This window comes from Lactuca sativa, chromosome 6, assembly GCF_002870075.4.
Source record: "Lactuca sativa cultivar Salinas chromosome 6, Lsat_Salinas_v11, whole genome shotgun sequence".
NCBI lineage: Eukaryota > Viridiplantae > Streptophyta > Magnoliopsida > Asterales > Asteraceae > Lactuca > Lactuca sativa.
The window spans coordinates 30,467,302-30,483,934 of record NC_056628.2 but is presented as its reverse complement, the minus strand read 5'-3'; the positions used below and the strand labels follow the sequence as shown (position 1 = coordinate 30,483,934).

Here is a 16,633-nt window from a genome sequence, read left to right as displayed (position 1 = left end):
ATGAAAAAATTATAAATTTAAATAAAAAATTATAAGGTAAAACAGGGAAAGTTTTAAAAATTAAAACTTTGAGATTTTTTTTGTTTTAACGATATCCTTTAAAAATAAGTTTTAAAATTTAAATAAAGATTTTTTTGTTTTAACGATGGAGCAAATGCTTCTGTCAGGGGTATTTTTGTTAAAATCTCAAAACACAAGGGCAATTTTACCCTTTGCATGCCATATAAACGCACATATGCTCAATCTATTTTCCACTCCAAAACAACTTTATCCCACTCTCTTTCTCTCTCATTCCTTCTCTCCAAATGCACAGGGTTTCAATAATTGAAGCAGCCACCGTGCTGTCGGTGTTGCTGCTATGCGCCACCGTCCACACCGCCGCTGTAGTCTCCGACGGTAACCCACAATCCTCTCACCTCCATTTCTCATGATACTTTATTACTTCATAAGAATTAAAATATCTGCTTCTTCATCTTACCAGCTAACTATTACAATTCTAATTTCGTTCTAATCATATTTTAATATTTTTTTATGCACTTTAACAAATACAATAACTAGTTTATGGTACAATATATTTTTTTGACCGAGTTATTAGTTATGGAACAAGCATTGGTATTACATTTTCAAAGTATAAAAAATACAAGTTTTATAACAATATTTGGGAGATAGCAAATCAAGTTTCTAACAATATTTTGTATAAGAAAGGATTAGAACAAAATAAGTTTTTTTCCATTCACAACAATTTATGTTTTATAAAGTTGTATAATACGATATTTTGAAATATAAATTGTTTTGTATAAAAAAGAATTGTTGTGTACGAATATATAGTATAAATTTAACTGTTGTGTACGAATCAATTACAGTTTAATTTTCACATAATAGTTATACTTATACAATATATAATATGAATTTTATATTTATAAAATTTAATAAACTAATTCAAATAAGTTATTAATATGTGACATGAAAATGAAACAAAGTTAAAAACTCAAGGAACATGTTAATTAATGTTAATATAATATGTATATTTCAGTTAAGGATAAATAAATAAAATTTAAATATACGAGTGTATCTTTTATCCAAGTGAGAAATATCTATTTTGTCGATATATATAATTTATTTGGCCTTTAAGTAATTGTACAATCAACACAGATGGTTTTAGATGAACAGTCTGCATATGCACGTGGGTGGGCACATGTTCACGACACTCTGTCTAGAATTAGAATGAAACTTGATGGACGTCGATCTGATGGAATTTAATTTTTTCCTATTTAAACAAACAATAAAATCTTCTATATTTAATGTGGTTGAATAGGACTTTGTTAAGCAATACTTTACATTTTTTTTAAAATAGTTTTTAGACAATTTTGTAATATTATTTTATTTTAATTAGTAAATCACATCATTTGAACAACGTATGATAACTCGTCCTAGGCGATCCATGTAAAAGGTGAAGCGCAAAACATTAATAAGACTTTTAAAGTGTCAAAGTTCAAACTCTTAGACTTCATGTGTGGAGGCACCTTAACCGCTTGACTCCTATAAATGTTTATTTTGAAAGCAAAACAAAATTAAAATATTCAACCACGTTTCATTTTATAAATGTTTATTTATATGTTTCATCATCGTAACAAATTTATGAAACAGTTTCCATCTTTTTATCATATATAACAATGTTTTGTTTTTCACCGGTTACACAACTAACACAAATTATGCAATCATGTTTCAACAAATAATATATGTTATGTTGTAAGATATTCTACCTTTTGGTGTTAAAAGGAAGCATCATTGCATATTTCTTATGAAGCACGTTAGAAAAAAAAGGGTGAAATTTTGTTGCATCTGATTGTAACTTGTTTATTATATCAATATGTGAAACAAAAAAGACACAATGCATGATTCTTCTTTTGCTTGTAATTTTTTTACAGGGTTGTTATGGAATGGAAATTTCGAGCTTGGACCGAAACCTGCAGATATGAAAGGCACGGAGGTGCTAAAGCACGATGCCATCCCAGGGTGGACAATCTTTGGATTCGTTGAGTACATCAAATCAGGCCAAAAACAAGGGGACATGTTGCTAGTTGTCCCCGAGGGAGCCTATGCAGTTAGGCTAGGAAATGAAGCAACAATCGAGCAAACAATAAACGTGACAAAAGGAATGTATTATTCCATCACGTTTAGTGCTGCTCGAACGTGTGCTCAAGAAGAGACACTAAATGTGTCGGTAGCACCCGATTTTGGGGTGCTACCGATGCAAACATTGTATAGTAGTAGCGGATGGGATTCATATGCATGGGCTTTTCAGGCTGAGTACAATCAAGTTACTATTAAGCTACATAATCCAGGAGTCGAGGAGGATCCAGCATGTGGCCCGCTTATTGATTCCATTGCTATCAAAGCTTTGTATCCTCCTAAACCATCAAAAGGTAACTCGATTTCTAGATATAACTATTAGAACAGACTAAAAAAAGAATGATTCGGTTAACAGTGAAAGTAGTATAAAAAGGTCCTAATTCAATACTAACGCTCGGTCTAAGCTGGTTAAGTAGCGATTATGGGACCTGTCAAAATTTATTTGGTGGGTCGGGTCCGAATTAAATTAATATAAATATTATTAGTTAATAAGTTATAAATTTTTTATAAAGTGTTAACTTACCATATATAATTTACCTTTATAGTTTGTAAAATGTTAAGCATTAGGTGTGAGACCCGTATGTATACGGATTCGATAAAACAAAAAATTAAATATCAAAGTTTAAACAAAAATTTATTTAAATTTCAAATCTATTAAAAATTTGAATTTAAAATGAATCATATTAAATATTATATGAGTAGTAATATTATAATTTATTGGTTATTTTCATTTAAGGTAATTATTAATTGAGGTGTAAATATGATGTGTTAATTAAGAAAAGATAAAAAATAAGAAAATGACAAATGAAAAAAACATTTAATCAAAAATACCAAAAAATAACATGTGTCCAAGTTAATGAGAGGGTGACATGTAGCAAAATTATTTTCATTTATTAGGTAGGATTATAAAATTATTTAAGAAATTGAATACGATTATATATATATATATATATATATATATATATATATATATATATATATATATATATATATATATATATATATATATATATATATATATAAAATAAAGATGACAAATGTTAAAAAAAAAATACAGCCACTTATAGACATTTTATTGAAAAACTCATATTAAGTTATTGGCTTTTTAAAAATCTTTCATTATTTGAAATTGTATAATTGCATTCTTTTTAGGGTTTTTATTATTTAAGATGTTCATGGCGAAAATATCCTAGAGATTATAGGCTACAACTGTATATCATCGTAACATCATAACATCATAACAGTTGTATATTATGAGAGTTTTAGTAAATCAACATCTAGAAAGAGGACCACTTCGCTTTGAATTATTAAATAATGGCCCTTTTTGTATGCAAGTTGTCATAATAGTTCGATTACAAAATCTAGCACTTTAATGCACTTTTGCTACACAAAATCCAAGTACTTGGTGGCATTGATGCATGAGGTCTTGTGGATGCAAAATTGGCACCTCATCCATGTGTTTCTCATTAAATGATGTCCCATTTCCATAACATCACATATTATTATCTAAACTATATATATATATATATATATATATATATATATATATATATATATATATATATATATATATATATATATATATATATATATATATATATATATATATATATATACTATAAGGTGATAACAACTTCTTAAATGAATGTACATTTTGCTTATACGAGTCAATTTGATGCAGATAATATATTGAAAAACGGAGGATTCGAAGAAGGCCCCTATATATTCCCAAACACTACATGGGGTGTGTTAGTACCACCAAACATAGAAGATGACCACTCTCCACTTCCGGCTTGGATGGTTGAGTCACTAAAAGCGGTCAAGTACATTGATGCTAACCATTTTTCAGTGCCACAAGGTCGACGGGCAGTCGAACTTGTAGCAGGTAAAGAGAGTGCAATAGCCCAAGTGGCTAGAACAATTGTTGGGAAGACGTATCAACTTTTCTTTACAGTGGGAGATGCTAACAATGCGTGTGAAGGGTCTATGGTTGTGGAGGCGTTTGCCAATAGAGAAACCCTGAAAGTACCCTATGAGTCAAAAGGTAAAGGAGGATTTAAACGTGCAGTGCTTAAGTTTGTGGCAACTAGCACAAGAACTAGAATCATGTTTTATAGTACTTTTTATACTATGAGAAGCGATGATTTTTCATCGCTTTGTGGACCGGTCATTGATGATGTTAAGCTTTTGAGTGTTCGGAACCCTCGTAGACTTGCTTGAATGGGTTTGAAACATATGGTTGATTTGGTTCCAAATTGAAGTGTTTGGAATACTTGGAAAATAATTAAGAGTGTTTTTTTATTTAGTAAAGAATAAACAAGTTCTTTTTTGGGTTTTTATGACTAGTATAATGCACTTAAAAGGTAAGAGTTGTAGTATATGAATGGTATATAAAGAGAATTGAAAAGTGGTGTGGTTTTTATTTATATGTAACTTTACTTTCATAAATGAAAAAGAGTATACAAGAGTATACGAGTTGTGTATTTATCCTTTTTGTATTTTGCCCCTTTTATTTAGTTTTCATGAGAACTCGGCTCCTAACATGCTCAAGAAATCGTACACACTTACAATGGTCGTGAGTTCAACTTTCATCTTATGAAGAAAAACATAAAAGATGCAAATAAGGATATCATAAATTTTGGAAACTAATAATAGCCTTGATTTCAGTTTTCATCTCTTAAAATCTTGGATACATTGCATGACTAGAAACACCACAACCACCAACAGAGCATAGGTCATTATCAAAGTCATCATTAGGGTGTGATATTCTTGAAAGATCATTTTTTAAACAATTGTCAAATGATGTTTTGATGCATTTGATACCCTTTTTGAACTTCATTGTAGAATTTGACCTTGTGAATAAATGACATAAAACCTGCAACAACAAAGAAAAGAAGATGAATCTCCCATCAGAAACAAAAACAAAATGTGTCTAGAGCTTTGAATTGATCATAATGAACAAGATAATACTTGTGCATCAGTGAGAACATCCGGTGTTGCAATAAATACTAGATGTTTCATCAATCTAGATTAGCAAACAGTATAGAGATACACCGATTTGAAAATGATGACACTATCAACAAGTGGTTGAAAGCAAGCAACAAATAATCTCATAATCGTCATACAGACAAGAATTAGCAATATAATGATTTTACATCATCAGAACACAACTAAAAAAAGCATGATCAAATCATAATTGCAAGTAATTATGAGTGCTTGTTATTGATAGAATTTCCCCGTAACCATCTCTCATTCAATAAAACAATATATATACAAAGATTACATAGGTATAGAAAACGGGCCACAACACACATGAGCCGGCCATAAGAATGAAGCATAAATAAACAAATAAGGCTATGTTAACAGCCCCCGCAGTTTGAACGGGGAGAAAAATCACGAACGTTCAAACTGGACCGAAAATTAAGAAACAATGGTGAGGAAGACTCTTCGTAAAAATATCCGCATACTAAGAGGAAGATGGAACATGAAGAACACGAACATGTCTGGTGGCAACTTTGTCTCGAACAAAATGCAAATCAATTTCAATATGCTTCGTATATTGATATTGAACCGAGTTGGATGACATATAAACAACGCTAACATTATCACATTAGACAATGGTAGCCTTGTCCGACACATAGTGAAGTTTAATAAGACGATTACGAAGCCAATAAGTTTCCCCCACAACATTAGCAACACCCCGATATTCAGTTTCGACACTGGACCTCAAAGTCATGTTCTGACATTCGGATGACCAGGATAGAAGATTGTGCCCTAAAAAGACACAATAACCTGATGTAGATCAACGTGTGATAGGACACCCACCCCAATCAGCATCAGAATAGGCAGTGAGCGTATGACTGGGAGAGGTAAATAACTAAAGACCATGAGTTGTGGTACCTCTAATATAGTGCATAATGCTCTTGAGAGTAGTAAAATGATGTTCCCTCGATTCATGCATGTATAAGGTAGGATTAGCAACAGGAATACCAGTGCCATCGAGCTTAGCTGATAAGTCAGCCAGAGTAGATGCAGATTTACAGTCCGTCATGGAAGCCCTGTCAAGAATCTTAATAACATATTTTTGTTGAGATAAAAACAACCCATCCGCCGAGCGAGAAGCCGAAATGCACAAAAAATAGTGAAGATTCCCAAGGTCCGTCATAGAAAACTCAGTGCTCAATAGAGAAGTGATGTGAGATAGCAGCTGAGTCGATGAGCCTATTAGGACAATATAATCCACATATAGTAACAGATATGCCACGTGAGTACCATGTCGATAAATAAATAAAGAGGACTGAAATCTACTGTGAACAAAACCAGTGCAAGAAATAAAGGTGGCAAACCGTTGAAAACAAGCACGAGGTTCTTGCTTGAGACCATAAAAGGGCCGTTGAAGTAGACAAACATAGTCAGGACGAGAGGGATCACGAAAACCCAGAGGCTGATACATATAGACTGTTTCCTGTAGATGGCTATGTAGGAACGCATTTTTAACATCAAGCTGGCGAATAGGCCACTGATGAGTGACATCAATACTAAGAACTGTACGAATGGTAGCAGACTTGACCACCAGACAAAAAAAGTCTCATCACAATCGATACAGGGTTGCTAACTACGACCATTAGCGACAATACACGCTTTATAGCATGATATGGAGTTATTTGTATTGAGTTTCTTCTTAAACAACCAAGTACAATTAACAATGTTAGAATCAGGTGGTCGTGGAATAAGTACCCAAGTCTGATTAGAGATAAGTGCGGTATATTCATCATTCATGGCATTAAGCCAATTTGGATCCTTAAAATCCTGTAAATAATTTTTGGGAATAGGAGAGGAGGTATCGACAAGTAAATTTAATTTACGGATGGGTTTAAAAATACCCTGCTTGTTACGAGTGAGCATTGGGTGTGAAGGTGGGGCTATAGGAGAGGGACTGTTATTGGAGATGGTAGATAACTATGAAGTGGGTTCCAAACGAGTTGTGGTAGGTGGTGTATAAGGACCAGGTGTAGGGGTTGCATGAGTAAGGTTTGAGGGCGAGAGAGGAGTGTGAAGAGTAGGCGGAGGAGTCGGTATAGGACTGGGAGTAGGACTAAGGTTCTCAAACGATGTATTATGAGGATGAGAAAGGTATGGAGTTAAAGTAGTAGATAGAAGATGAGAAGATGTAGGATCCTCTAAAAAGGTGTAAGAAGGAGCTTGTTTTGGTGTCATCGATCCAAAGAAAGAATGGTTTCATCAAAGACAACATGACAAGAGATGATGATCTTATTTGTGTCAAGGTTGAGACAATGGTATCTTTTATGATTGATATGATAACCAAGGAAGATGCATGGAGTTGATCATGGATCAAGTTTATGAGAGACATTGATATGAGGATAACAAAGACACCCAAATACATGAAGATGATCAGATGAGGGGTGTTTATTATAGAGTTTATAGAACAGAGTGACACTGTGGAGAGTAGGAGAAAGAAGGATATTAAGGAGGTGAGCAGCCATATGAAGGGCTTCAGTCCAGAATGCAGGAGGAAGCCGAGCATGAAACAAAAGGGTACGAATGGTATTATTTAAGGTGCATAGCATGTGTTCGGCTTTTTCGTTCTGTTGAGAGGTGTAAGGACATGAAAATTGAAAAGAATGTTGTTTTGAGAAAAGAGAATGTGAAATTTATGATTGTCGTACTTACTGTCATTGGCACATTGAAAAGACTTTATGTCCATTTGAAATTGGTTATGAAAAAAAAATTTTAAGTGCACGAATTTTTAAAACATATCAGATTTGGAACGAATAGGATAAACCCAAACATAATGAGAAAAATCATCCAAGAAAATAACATAATATTTAATACCACTCAAACTTTCAATGGGAGATGTCCATACATCATAATGAATTAATTCAAATGGAAACTGAGAAACAGAACTAGGAGCGCTAAATGATAATTTGACATGTTTATGTTGGATTAGGTGTCTAAGCCCATAACTATATTCAGTATGTACTTGACCCGATAATAGCATGGTCCTTTTGGGTTGCCTTCACCAAAGCAACTTGACTAGATGAATTATGGAGAAAGAGGTTTATTATGATTTATTAATATATTATATGAATAATATATTAGAAGAGAAATCATATTGTTTAATTAATATTGGTCAAGAATTAATTTAGAATTAATTTTGTAGTCAAGAGAGATTAATTGAATCAAGGGGAGTGATATTGTAATTATGTGATAATTGTTAAATGGGTTGTGGATCCCTAAGTTAAGGGATAGACGAAATTCTTGTGGAAGCCTACATAGAATTCGTCCATAAGGTATTCTAGAAGGATCTTATAGGCTGCTTAGAGCCTAAGCAACCAGATAAGGTCTTTGACTGAAACCCTAAATCTATAGCTATATAAGGGACCCCTTGGCATCATATTTTCAGCAACATGAAACCCTAAAAGGATCTTAGAGCTGAATTTTGAGCCTCCTCCTCCTCTCTCATATTATCCAACTTGTTTCTTAGGGTTTATGATCGATTAGAGGTATTACACTTCTGATACTAAAGGTCTCAAAGGTTAAAGATCAAGATACAACTTAAAGGTAACATCCTGAATTTGTTTTTAGTTATGATTTTCGATTTAATGTATGCTAGATTAGGGATTACAAGCTTTGGATGATTATTGTATGTACAATTAGAAAAACCTAGATCCAAAGCTTCAGGGTTTGCATGTGCACCATAGGATTGTTGTTATGCTTAAAACCCATCAGTGGTATCAGAGTCTAGACTGTTTTTCTATTGTATTTGATGCTATGCTTAATTATTCAAAGCAAAAGTTTTTCGATTTTTTTTGCATCTGCATAGTGACCACGATGTGGCAGCGGGTCAGGATGCAATTTTCGAGTTTTTTGCCCTAATTTGATTTGGATAACTACCATATGTTATTTTTGCCAATAAAAATTTGATTTTTTACTATGGTAATTGATATCCAAATCAAATTAGAAGATATTGTCAATTAATAAGATAATTACAAGTTTATATGACAAAATTAATTATTTGTATTTTTTATTTGAATTATATTGCCTTAAAGAAAGATTAGGTCAAATTATGTGATAAATATTAATTATATGATTATTTAATTATTTTTCAATTTTGATCTAAAAGACATTTTGAAAAGTTTCAAAATTTTCCCTCAAGTTTTTGAATTTAAATTTTAATTAAAAAGTTTTAATTTTGAAATATTTAAACTCTAAACCCTAGAGTTTTACAAGTTTAAAATTCATCCCTTATACTATTATAATGTTAAAAGATTAATAATTATATATATATATATATATATATATATATATATATATATATATATATATGTATAAGATGGGCCAGTCTTCACGTTAGTAGGCCTCATTCATGAAGCTGGTCTATAGGGGATGTTTAAGGAAGCGGCCTATAAAATGACCGCCATTAGGTATCCACTCTTACCCACCGCACTCTTGACTAGTGGAGGGTCGTTAGCCGAACGAGTAGGATAGGACAACTAATTTCTCATTAATAAGTATAATGATTATATAAAGTAACTAAATGTTTTATAAACTTCCCACTCTTAGTTACTTTAGGAAAAATGTGAAAATGTATGTTATTCCATGAAATTGCACTTTGCACTTTGCCAAGTTGTTAATGGAGCATGTGTGGTTAACCGACACTCTAATTTGGGACTAGAAAAGGTGGCAAAGGCTAGCTCGATGTTTATCATAGATCAATGGAGCGTGTGTGGTTAATCGACACATTGATTAGGTGATAAATGACATCAAGAGTACCAAGCACATTTGCATGGTTATTCAAACCTTGTTTGTGATCCTTAGTATCCCCGTCACAAACTTGAAGGGCATAATCGAGATTTAAACATGCCATTGAAAAGCTCAATGAATCTCAAAAGAATCTAGGAATTTCAATTCATTTAAAACGTAAAATCCTTTTCGTTTTTCATGGTGGAAATTCCTAAATCGTCATTTACCTACCTTCAAATTATTTGCAATTAGATTACAACATCCCTCTTCTGAATCGTAAATAGTTGTGTTGGGTCCTAGCCCTAATTTTTCATTTGGGTATTAAATTGGGGATTCTTATCTAATCTAAACTTTGTCTCTTTTCTATTTCAGATGTCTGCTTTAAACAACAATGCTTCTGGCTCATTATCACTCATGAACTTGTGTGGGAGGGTGATATTTGACGGATTCAACTTTAATGATTGGATTCACAACATTTGCATGGCCACCCGTTACTAGGACAACGAGTATGTTCTCGACAAGGAGTTGAAGGAGATTGACCACAACACTACTACTCTCTAGGAAACTGATGCGTACGAAACTCATGAGAGAGATGCCACGAAGGTCCATTCGAGATGCACCATGATTTGATGGAAAGGTACCTACAAAGTGCTAGGAAAGAAAGGTACGAGATCATCTCTGTGATGATCACTACCAAATTGAAGGATGGAGAGTCTATGACGGCCCACTTGCAGAAAATACAAAGATCCGTGGACCACTTGCTGAAGTTGAATGTCAACTTCGATGAGGAGCTGGCCATATATATCATTCTACACTCGTTGCCTCCTTTTTACGACGAGTTTCGTCTGACCTATCGTATGAACAAGGAGGAGGTCACTTTGAGAAAGCTTCAAGGCCTGATAAGGACTGCTGAGATTAGTCTAAAAGGCAAATATGTTGCATCTACTCCTGCTGCCGCTGCCCCAGTCTTGGCTATAGGACAAGGAAAAGGGAAGAAGAGGAAGGCTCCTTCTAAGAACCACCAGGGAAAGTCCCACGATGTAACCTCTTCTAGTGGAACCAAAGGTGGTCCTGATGCTCCCTCTTCCAGTCTGAAGGATGCAGAGTGCTTCTACTGCCACGAGAAAGGGCATTAGAAACGAAGTTGCCCGAAGTATCTGCAAGACATCAAGGATGGGAAGATAAAGCCCACCTTCGCAGGTATTTACACTATTCAATATAATAACTCATCGCATGCTATGTCTTGGGTCCACGATACAGGATGTGGATTTCATATTTGTTCTGATTTGCAGGGTCTAAGAAGGAGTAGGGATGTAGAGCATGGGAAGATAAACTTGATCATGGGGAATAGGAAAGCATCGCCTGTCACCAAAATTGGAGTTTACTCTTTAGTGCTTAGTAGTGGGTTAGGTTTAGATTTGAATAATTGTTGCTACTCATCAGAAATGGCACGAAACATTATTTCTTTTCATGGTTTGTATAAACAAGGTTTTAGATTTTCGTTTAATAATGAAATTGGTTCTATTAATGCTTTCTTGAATGGTACTTTCTATTTTGAAGCACTGCCTTGTAATGGAATATATGAAACTGTGATGGTTGTAGACAACCTAGGAAATATTGTGTTACATATCGATTCGTCCAATGGTTTGGACAAAGCATGCATGTGACATTGTCGTCTTGGACATGTCAACAAGAAGCGCATAGCCCAACTTAAAAAGGATGGAGTCTTGGAGTCATTTGACCTTAGGTCCGATGACACATGCAAATCTTGTTTGCTTGGAAAGACGACCAAGTCACCCTTCACTGGTACTTGTGAAAGAGGTGAGGGTTTATTGGATCTCATACATACGGATGCATGTGGACCCTTTGGATCCACCACAAGGGATGCGAACCACTTCTATGTGACTTTTACCGATGATTATAGCAGATATGGGTATATCTACTTAATCAAGCACAAGTCAGAAAACCTTTCTCACCTGGTAGAAGTTTTCTTCAATCAATGATCCCCACCCATTTCTGCGATTTTGTTGTCCCCGACCATCGATTTTAGATTTGGGAGAAACCGTAGATGTTATCGTCGAGGTTCTGAAAGAGAGAATCCTCGATTTAACGTTTTTCGTCCTCTTACGTGATGAGGTCGACGCCTACTACAACGAAGGCTGGTCGGAGGGAATTATCGCCGTCGTCATACCCGGGAACTGATAGTCGATTTCGATGAAATCCCAGATGTTCAGATTTCCTTCGGAAATGCTTAGACTATCTCTACTCTTCACCAACTCAAAACTTCTTCATCTTACAGCAAGTTTTCTCTAGATTCCCATTCTACTTTCACAATTTGTACACCAAATAAACTTTTTCTATTTCGTTTAAGGATGTTTACCCTTTTTCTTTATTTTTATCTTTGTTCCTGCAGGGAATTTGATCACTTGCCTCCATCATAACCCAAGAAAAAGATTCAGTTATACCCTAACCACTTCATATTGACATTTGAAATAGGGTCTTACTACGCACCCCAACTGCTCGATGAAATGCTTGAACTAGGATGCCTAGAAAAGATCAGTTTTTTTTCTTCTGGAAATATAGAAAAAAAGTAATTGCTTGCGTTTAGGACATGTATTCATTTTGTGTTAACATTTTTTGCTTGGTTTTAATTTTATCTGATTATAACATTTACTATTTAGTAATCAGTTTTCATCATCAACATTTGTATGTTGTTTTGTTTTGTTTTGTTTTGTTTTTTTGTAAAATTGTTGGTTATACACTTATGTTTAACCATCTTTGCTCCTCCATGGGAAACAACTGATTTCTATTCAGAGAGATACAGAGTTGTTCCCTCTTTACAAGGTTTTGCTTTAACTGCTTCAACTTATTATTGAAGGTTATTCCGTTATTATGTTTTTTTGTTTAATTTTAAGGATTAGATTGTGGATGCTTTAGGTCAATTTCACTTCATTACAAGTTTTAATTTTAATGCCATTTGGAAATTTATGTAGATGATGAAGCCAAGTCGACTCTTCATGGGTAGATCCAGGTATGTTTATCCATGATAAAGTTGGATGTTATTTTCTGGTATATTAGATACATTCATTCCATTGTAATGAAAGAGGAATTTGCAATTTGGTTTTATTTTTACTGTAATCAATTCATTTATAAATTGTTATCGCATCTCTTGCACTTCACAAACGGTTATATTTAAGTAGTTTTACGTATAAAATTTAATAAGTTATAACATAGGTATAAATTCAATTAGTATCCTCTCTAATGATGAATTCCAACAAAAGGTGCTGACATTTTTGGTTAGGTAGGTTCCAACCACAGGATGAAGCCCATGCTGATTTGTATTTGACTTATTAAGAGACATTGTGCTATTGTATTTTACCTTTTGATTCTTCTTAATTTTTATAATATTTTTAACAACAATAAGAATGAACCATTTAAACATTATGCAATATTCTTTTATATAATTAATGGCTTGTATACATATGTATCCTCCCCAACTTAGAACACACTTGTCATCCTACAACAGAAAGTGTTCCTTTTTCCCACAATCATCCCATAAACAAATGTTGTTCCATCATTCAAACTACCTTGAAATACATGTCTGTTCCATCATCATCTCGAAACACACAACATCCCTATTCATCATCAACATTTGGTAATCAATAGTTACCATTAATAACCTATCACCTCCCTGCCATAAAAGGATAAAAAAGATCCTCAAAAGCAATAAAGATAACATCAAATCCATTATGATCAACACATAAATGTGTCACATAAAGTTTCTATTCCTCTTACTGAGACCGAGACTGGGTCAGATTCAGACTGTTTGATACCACACTTAGAAGCCTCGGTCCTGGCTCCTTTGATCGTCAGATTCAAATTCACGGTTGTGTCTGTGACTCAGTCAGATCTTTGACTCAATCAGATCTGACTCACTCAGCAACTATTAAACAATCATTCTCTTTCAAAAAAAACAAAGATCTATGAAAAAAAAAGAATCTTTAATACTTACAGTTCCTTTTGAGGATTCTTCTCACAATAAACCTGCATTGGAGTTAATATACATGCATATAACATGGAATTGTTGATAGTTAATAAACAGGAAATGTTGACTTCTTTAAAGGGAAAGAAACACCAATAAAAATGGTAACAAGAGGACCAAAAAGGAAAGATTTTGGATAATCAAAGAGCAATCTGAAGACATTCTTGTTTTTAACAAGAACACTAAGATACAAAAACTATATCTTATCTGAAGTAGCAAATGCAAATGGATCCCGCAAAACTGTTTTCCAGCAGAATCAGAATCTTGTTTGGATCTTTGGAAGCAAAAGATGCATGCCTCCAATTTTGTAACTCTGGAAAACGTACACCATCATTATTAATTAAACATTATAAAAGAAAAAAAGAAACTAATAATATAACAAGATGGGATATTGATTTCAATTTTCATCTCATAAAATACATTGCATGACTAATTACAAAACCGAAACGGATTTGGCTAACATCTTTATATTACTTCTTACATCTTTATTGGAATTGTACAAGAAAACCCTAATCTTGATAATAAAAGAAAAAAGAGAAAGAAAATATGAGTCAATTGACTCCAGAAGAAATTAAATGCCTTAGCTCTATCAAATGTTCATCATTTGAAATATGGAGATTAATTCGAAGATTTGTCAATAATGCTTCTTTTTCCCAACTTAATGGGCCAGAAGCATATAAAGCCTCCAAAGTGGATCGATAAGCATGCAACTCTAACCTATGAATACTCACTGCCACATCATCACTTGAAATATTCAAAGACTCCCCATCACTATTATCATCACTAGGATTAGGAACAACACTACAACTACCAACAGAGCATTGGTCACTATCAGTATCAGACTCATCATTAGGTTCTGATATTCTTTTTCTTTTTCTTTTCTCCATTTCATCATAATAACCATTTAAACTATTGTTGTTGTTATCTACCTTTTTATAAGAATCGCATGAAACATATCTTCTTTGACTCCCAGGTTTGACTTTCTTGACTTTTTGACTTGATTCATGAACAGATGAGCAAAAAGGGGAAGCTCTCTTTTGTTTCCTAGATGCATCTTCTTCTTCTTCCTCACAGATCTTTGAACCAATCTTCTTTCTTACAAACCTCCTAGATACCTTTTCCACACCACCTTCATAATCATAGTAATTCATAACCTCCATTTTGCTACCTTTTTTGAACCTCATTGTGTTTTTAATTACAATTCTTGTGAATGGAATGGATCACACAAAACCTGCAACAACAAAGAAAAGAAGAATCTAACATCAGAAACAAGAACCCAAACATATATATATATATATATATATATATATATATATATATATATATATATATATATATATATATATGAGCAACATGTGAAAACACAGATCAATTGTTAGTTGTTAGGTATACAAGGGATAAAGATCTGGAACTTCTGTTTATCAATCAAGATTAGCAGATATTACATAAATTTACAAGTGACACACTTTATTTTAAATCAACGCAGATCTTTGTATAAACTAGATTACCGGAAAACAAAACAGAAAGATAGGAGATGAACGATTTGAAGATGATGAAACTATAAACAAGTGATTGAAAGCAAGCAACAGAGAATCTGTTAATCCTTATACAAAGAGGAATTAGCAATAAAAAGTTAAAATATCATCGGAATACATCGGAATTACCTCTACAGCAAAAAGAATGATCGAATCAAAGCGTCAACTATTTAAATTTAATAAATATGAATACTTGACTTTAATCCCCCAAAACCTAAACTCATTAAGCAAAACAATCAACAAGATATACAGCAATAACTTCAATCATCCAAAAAAAATAAAAATAAAAAATTAAGCAGTATAAACTACAGATAATCAAATTGAATAAATTACACAAACGATTGAAACAAAAACCACTAAATTGGGGAAAGAATCAAAACAAGAAAATTAACAAAATCACTAACCTTTTTCTTCAAATTCGGATATGAATTTGTATCGATGAGTTGTTATTAAGATGAATTGATGTTTGTTTAACTCTGGGATCACCGATTTGTGTTTTGTATCTTCTAGGGTTTGGTTGTTCTTAATTTTTATTTGAAAAAAAATATAAAGAAAATAAAATCAAATAGTGAAATATATATGAGGTGGAGGGTATTATTGTAAAATTAGCTTTGGCTTAAACCTAAAAAAGGGAAAAGGAGAGAGAGAAGGGTGCGTAATGCGCGCAGTCGTACAGAGAGGGCCTAATTCGTGTGGGAGAGAAGTTTTATCTCCATTGATACCTTCCTTCACGCGTTCTTAAGAGCGTGTAATACCATCCACTTCTTTCAAAATTTATCCACAACTAAACCTATCAAAATGTGATATGATACCTTAACCTAACATTACCGTAATATAAAATAAAATAAGGATAATAATTTAATTGGATAATATATTTTTATTGGCTGTTATATGTATTTAGTTATTAGATTTTTTTTTTTTTTTTTTTTTTTTTTTTTTTTTTTTTTTTTTTTTTTTTGCATATTTGATCATTTTACTTATTTTTTTTCTATATTCGGTGTTTATAACATGTTAATTTAGATTATCCGGAAAAATTATTTAATTGGGTAGTATAACTTTCGGTTGATAAACATTTAGTTTTTAATGTGTTTGTACATATTTAGTATTTATTATTGGTTTCTTAAGATTTTATTCACGACATCATACGTGAGACAATCAT

At 33.0% G+C, this 16,633-nt stretch overlaps 2 protein-coding genes across 6 annotated transcripts; one reads left to right on the top strand and one right to left on the bottom strand.

Moving 5' to 3' along the window:
- The first annotated feature begins 237 nt into the window (after window positions 1–237).
- LOC111883190 (protein DUF642 L-GALACTONO-1,4-LACTONE-RESPONSIVE GENE 2) lies at window positions 238–4,472 on the top strand. Its single transcript, XM_023879542.3, has 3 exons — window positions 238–396; window positions 1,929–2,426; window positions 3,815–4,472. Exons 1-3 carry the CDS (start codon window positions 306–308, stop codon window positions 4,351–4,353), a joined length of 1,128 nt encoding a protein of 375 aa, XP_023735310.1. The 5' UTR covers window positions 238–305; the 3' UTR covers window positions 4,354–4,472.
- Window positions 4,473–13,323: 8,851 nt separating this feature from the next.
- Window positions 13,324–16,087, bottom strand: LOC111883145 (uncharacterized). 5 transcript variants are annotated; one of them, XR_006184148.2, is made up of 4 exons: window positions 15,879–16,072; window positions 14,869–15,170; window positions 13,910–14,252; window positions 13,324–13,840 (listed from the first exon to the last, which is right to left on the bottom strand). XR_006184148.2 is itself a non-coding variant. In XM_023879502.3 (2 exons), the coding sequence occupies exon 2, from the start codon at window positions 15,121–15,123 to the stop codon at window positions 14,491–14,493; it is 633 nt and encodes a 210-aa protein (XP_023735270.1). In that variant the 5' UTR covers window positions 15,124–15,170; window positions 15,879–16,087; the 3' UTR covers window positions 14,314–14,490. The 5 variants fall into 5 exon arrangements, 1 of the variants encoding a protein (XP_023735270.1); XR_002847354.3 differs by having other exon boundaries at window positions 13,324–13,588; XR_002847353.2 differs by having other exon boundaries at window positions 13,324–13,588; window positions 13,693–14,252; window positions 15,879–16,071.
- Between the last annotated feature and the right edge of the window lie 546 nt (window positions 16,088–16,633).

Excerpts from the sequence above, each read along its gene's own strand:
- LOC111883190 (XM_023879542.3), top strand. The coding sequence starts at position 306 with ATGCACAGGGTTTCAATAATTGAAGCAGCCACCGTGCTGTCGGTGTTG. Across the intron at positions 397-1,928 it reads CGCCGCTGTAGTCTCCGACG|GGTTGTTATGGAATGGAAAT; the intron begins GTAACCCACAAT and ends ATTTTTTTACAG. Across the intron at positions 2,427-3,814 it reads TCCTCCTAAACCATCAAAAG|ATAATATATTGAAAAACGGA; the intron begins GTAACTCGATTT and ends AATTTGATGCAG.
- LOC111883145 (XM_023879502.3), bottom strand. The coding sequence starts at position 15,123 with ATGAGGTTCAAAAAAGGTAGCAAAATGGAGGTTATGAATTACTATGAT.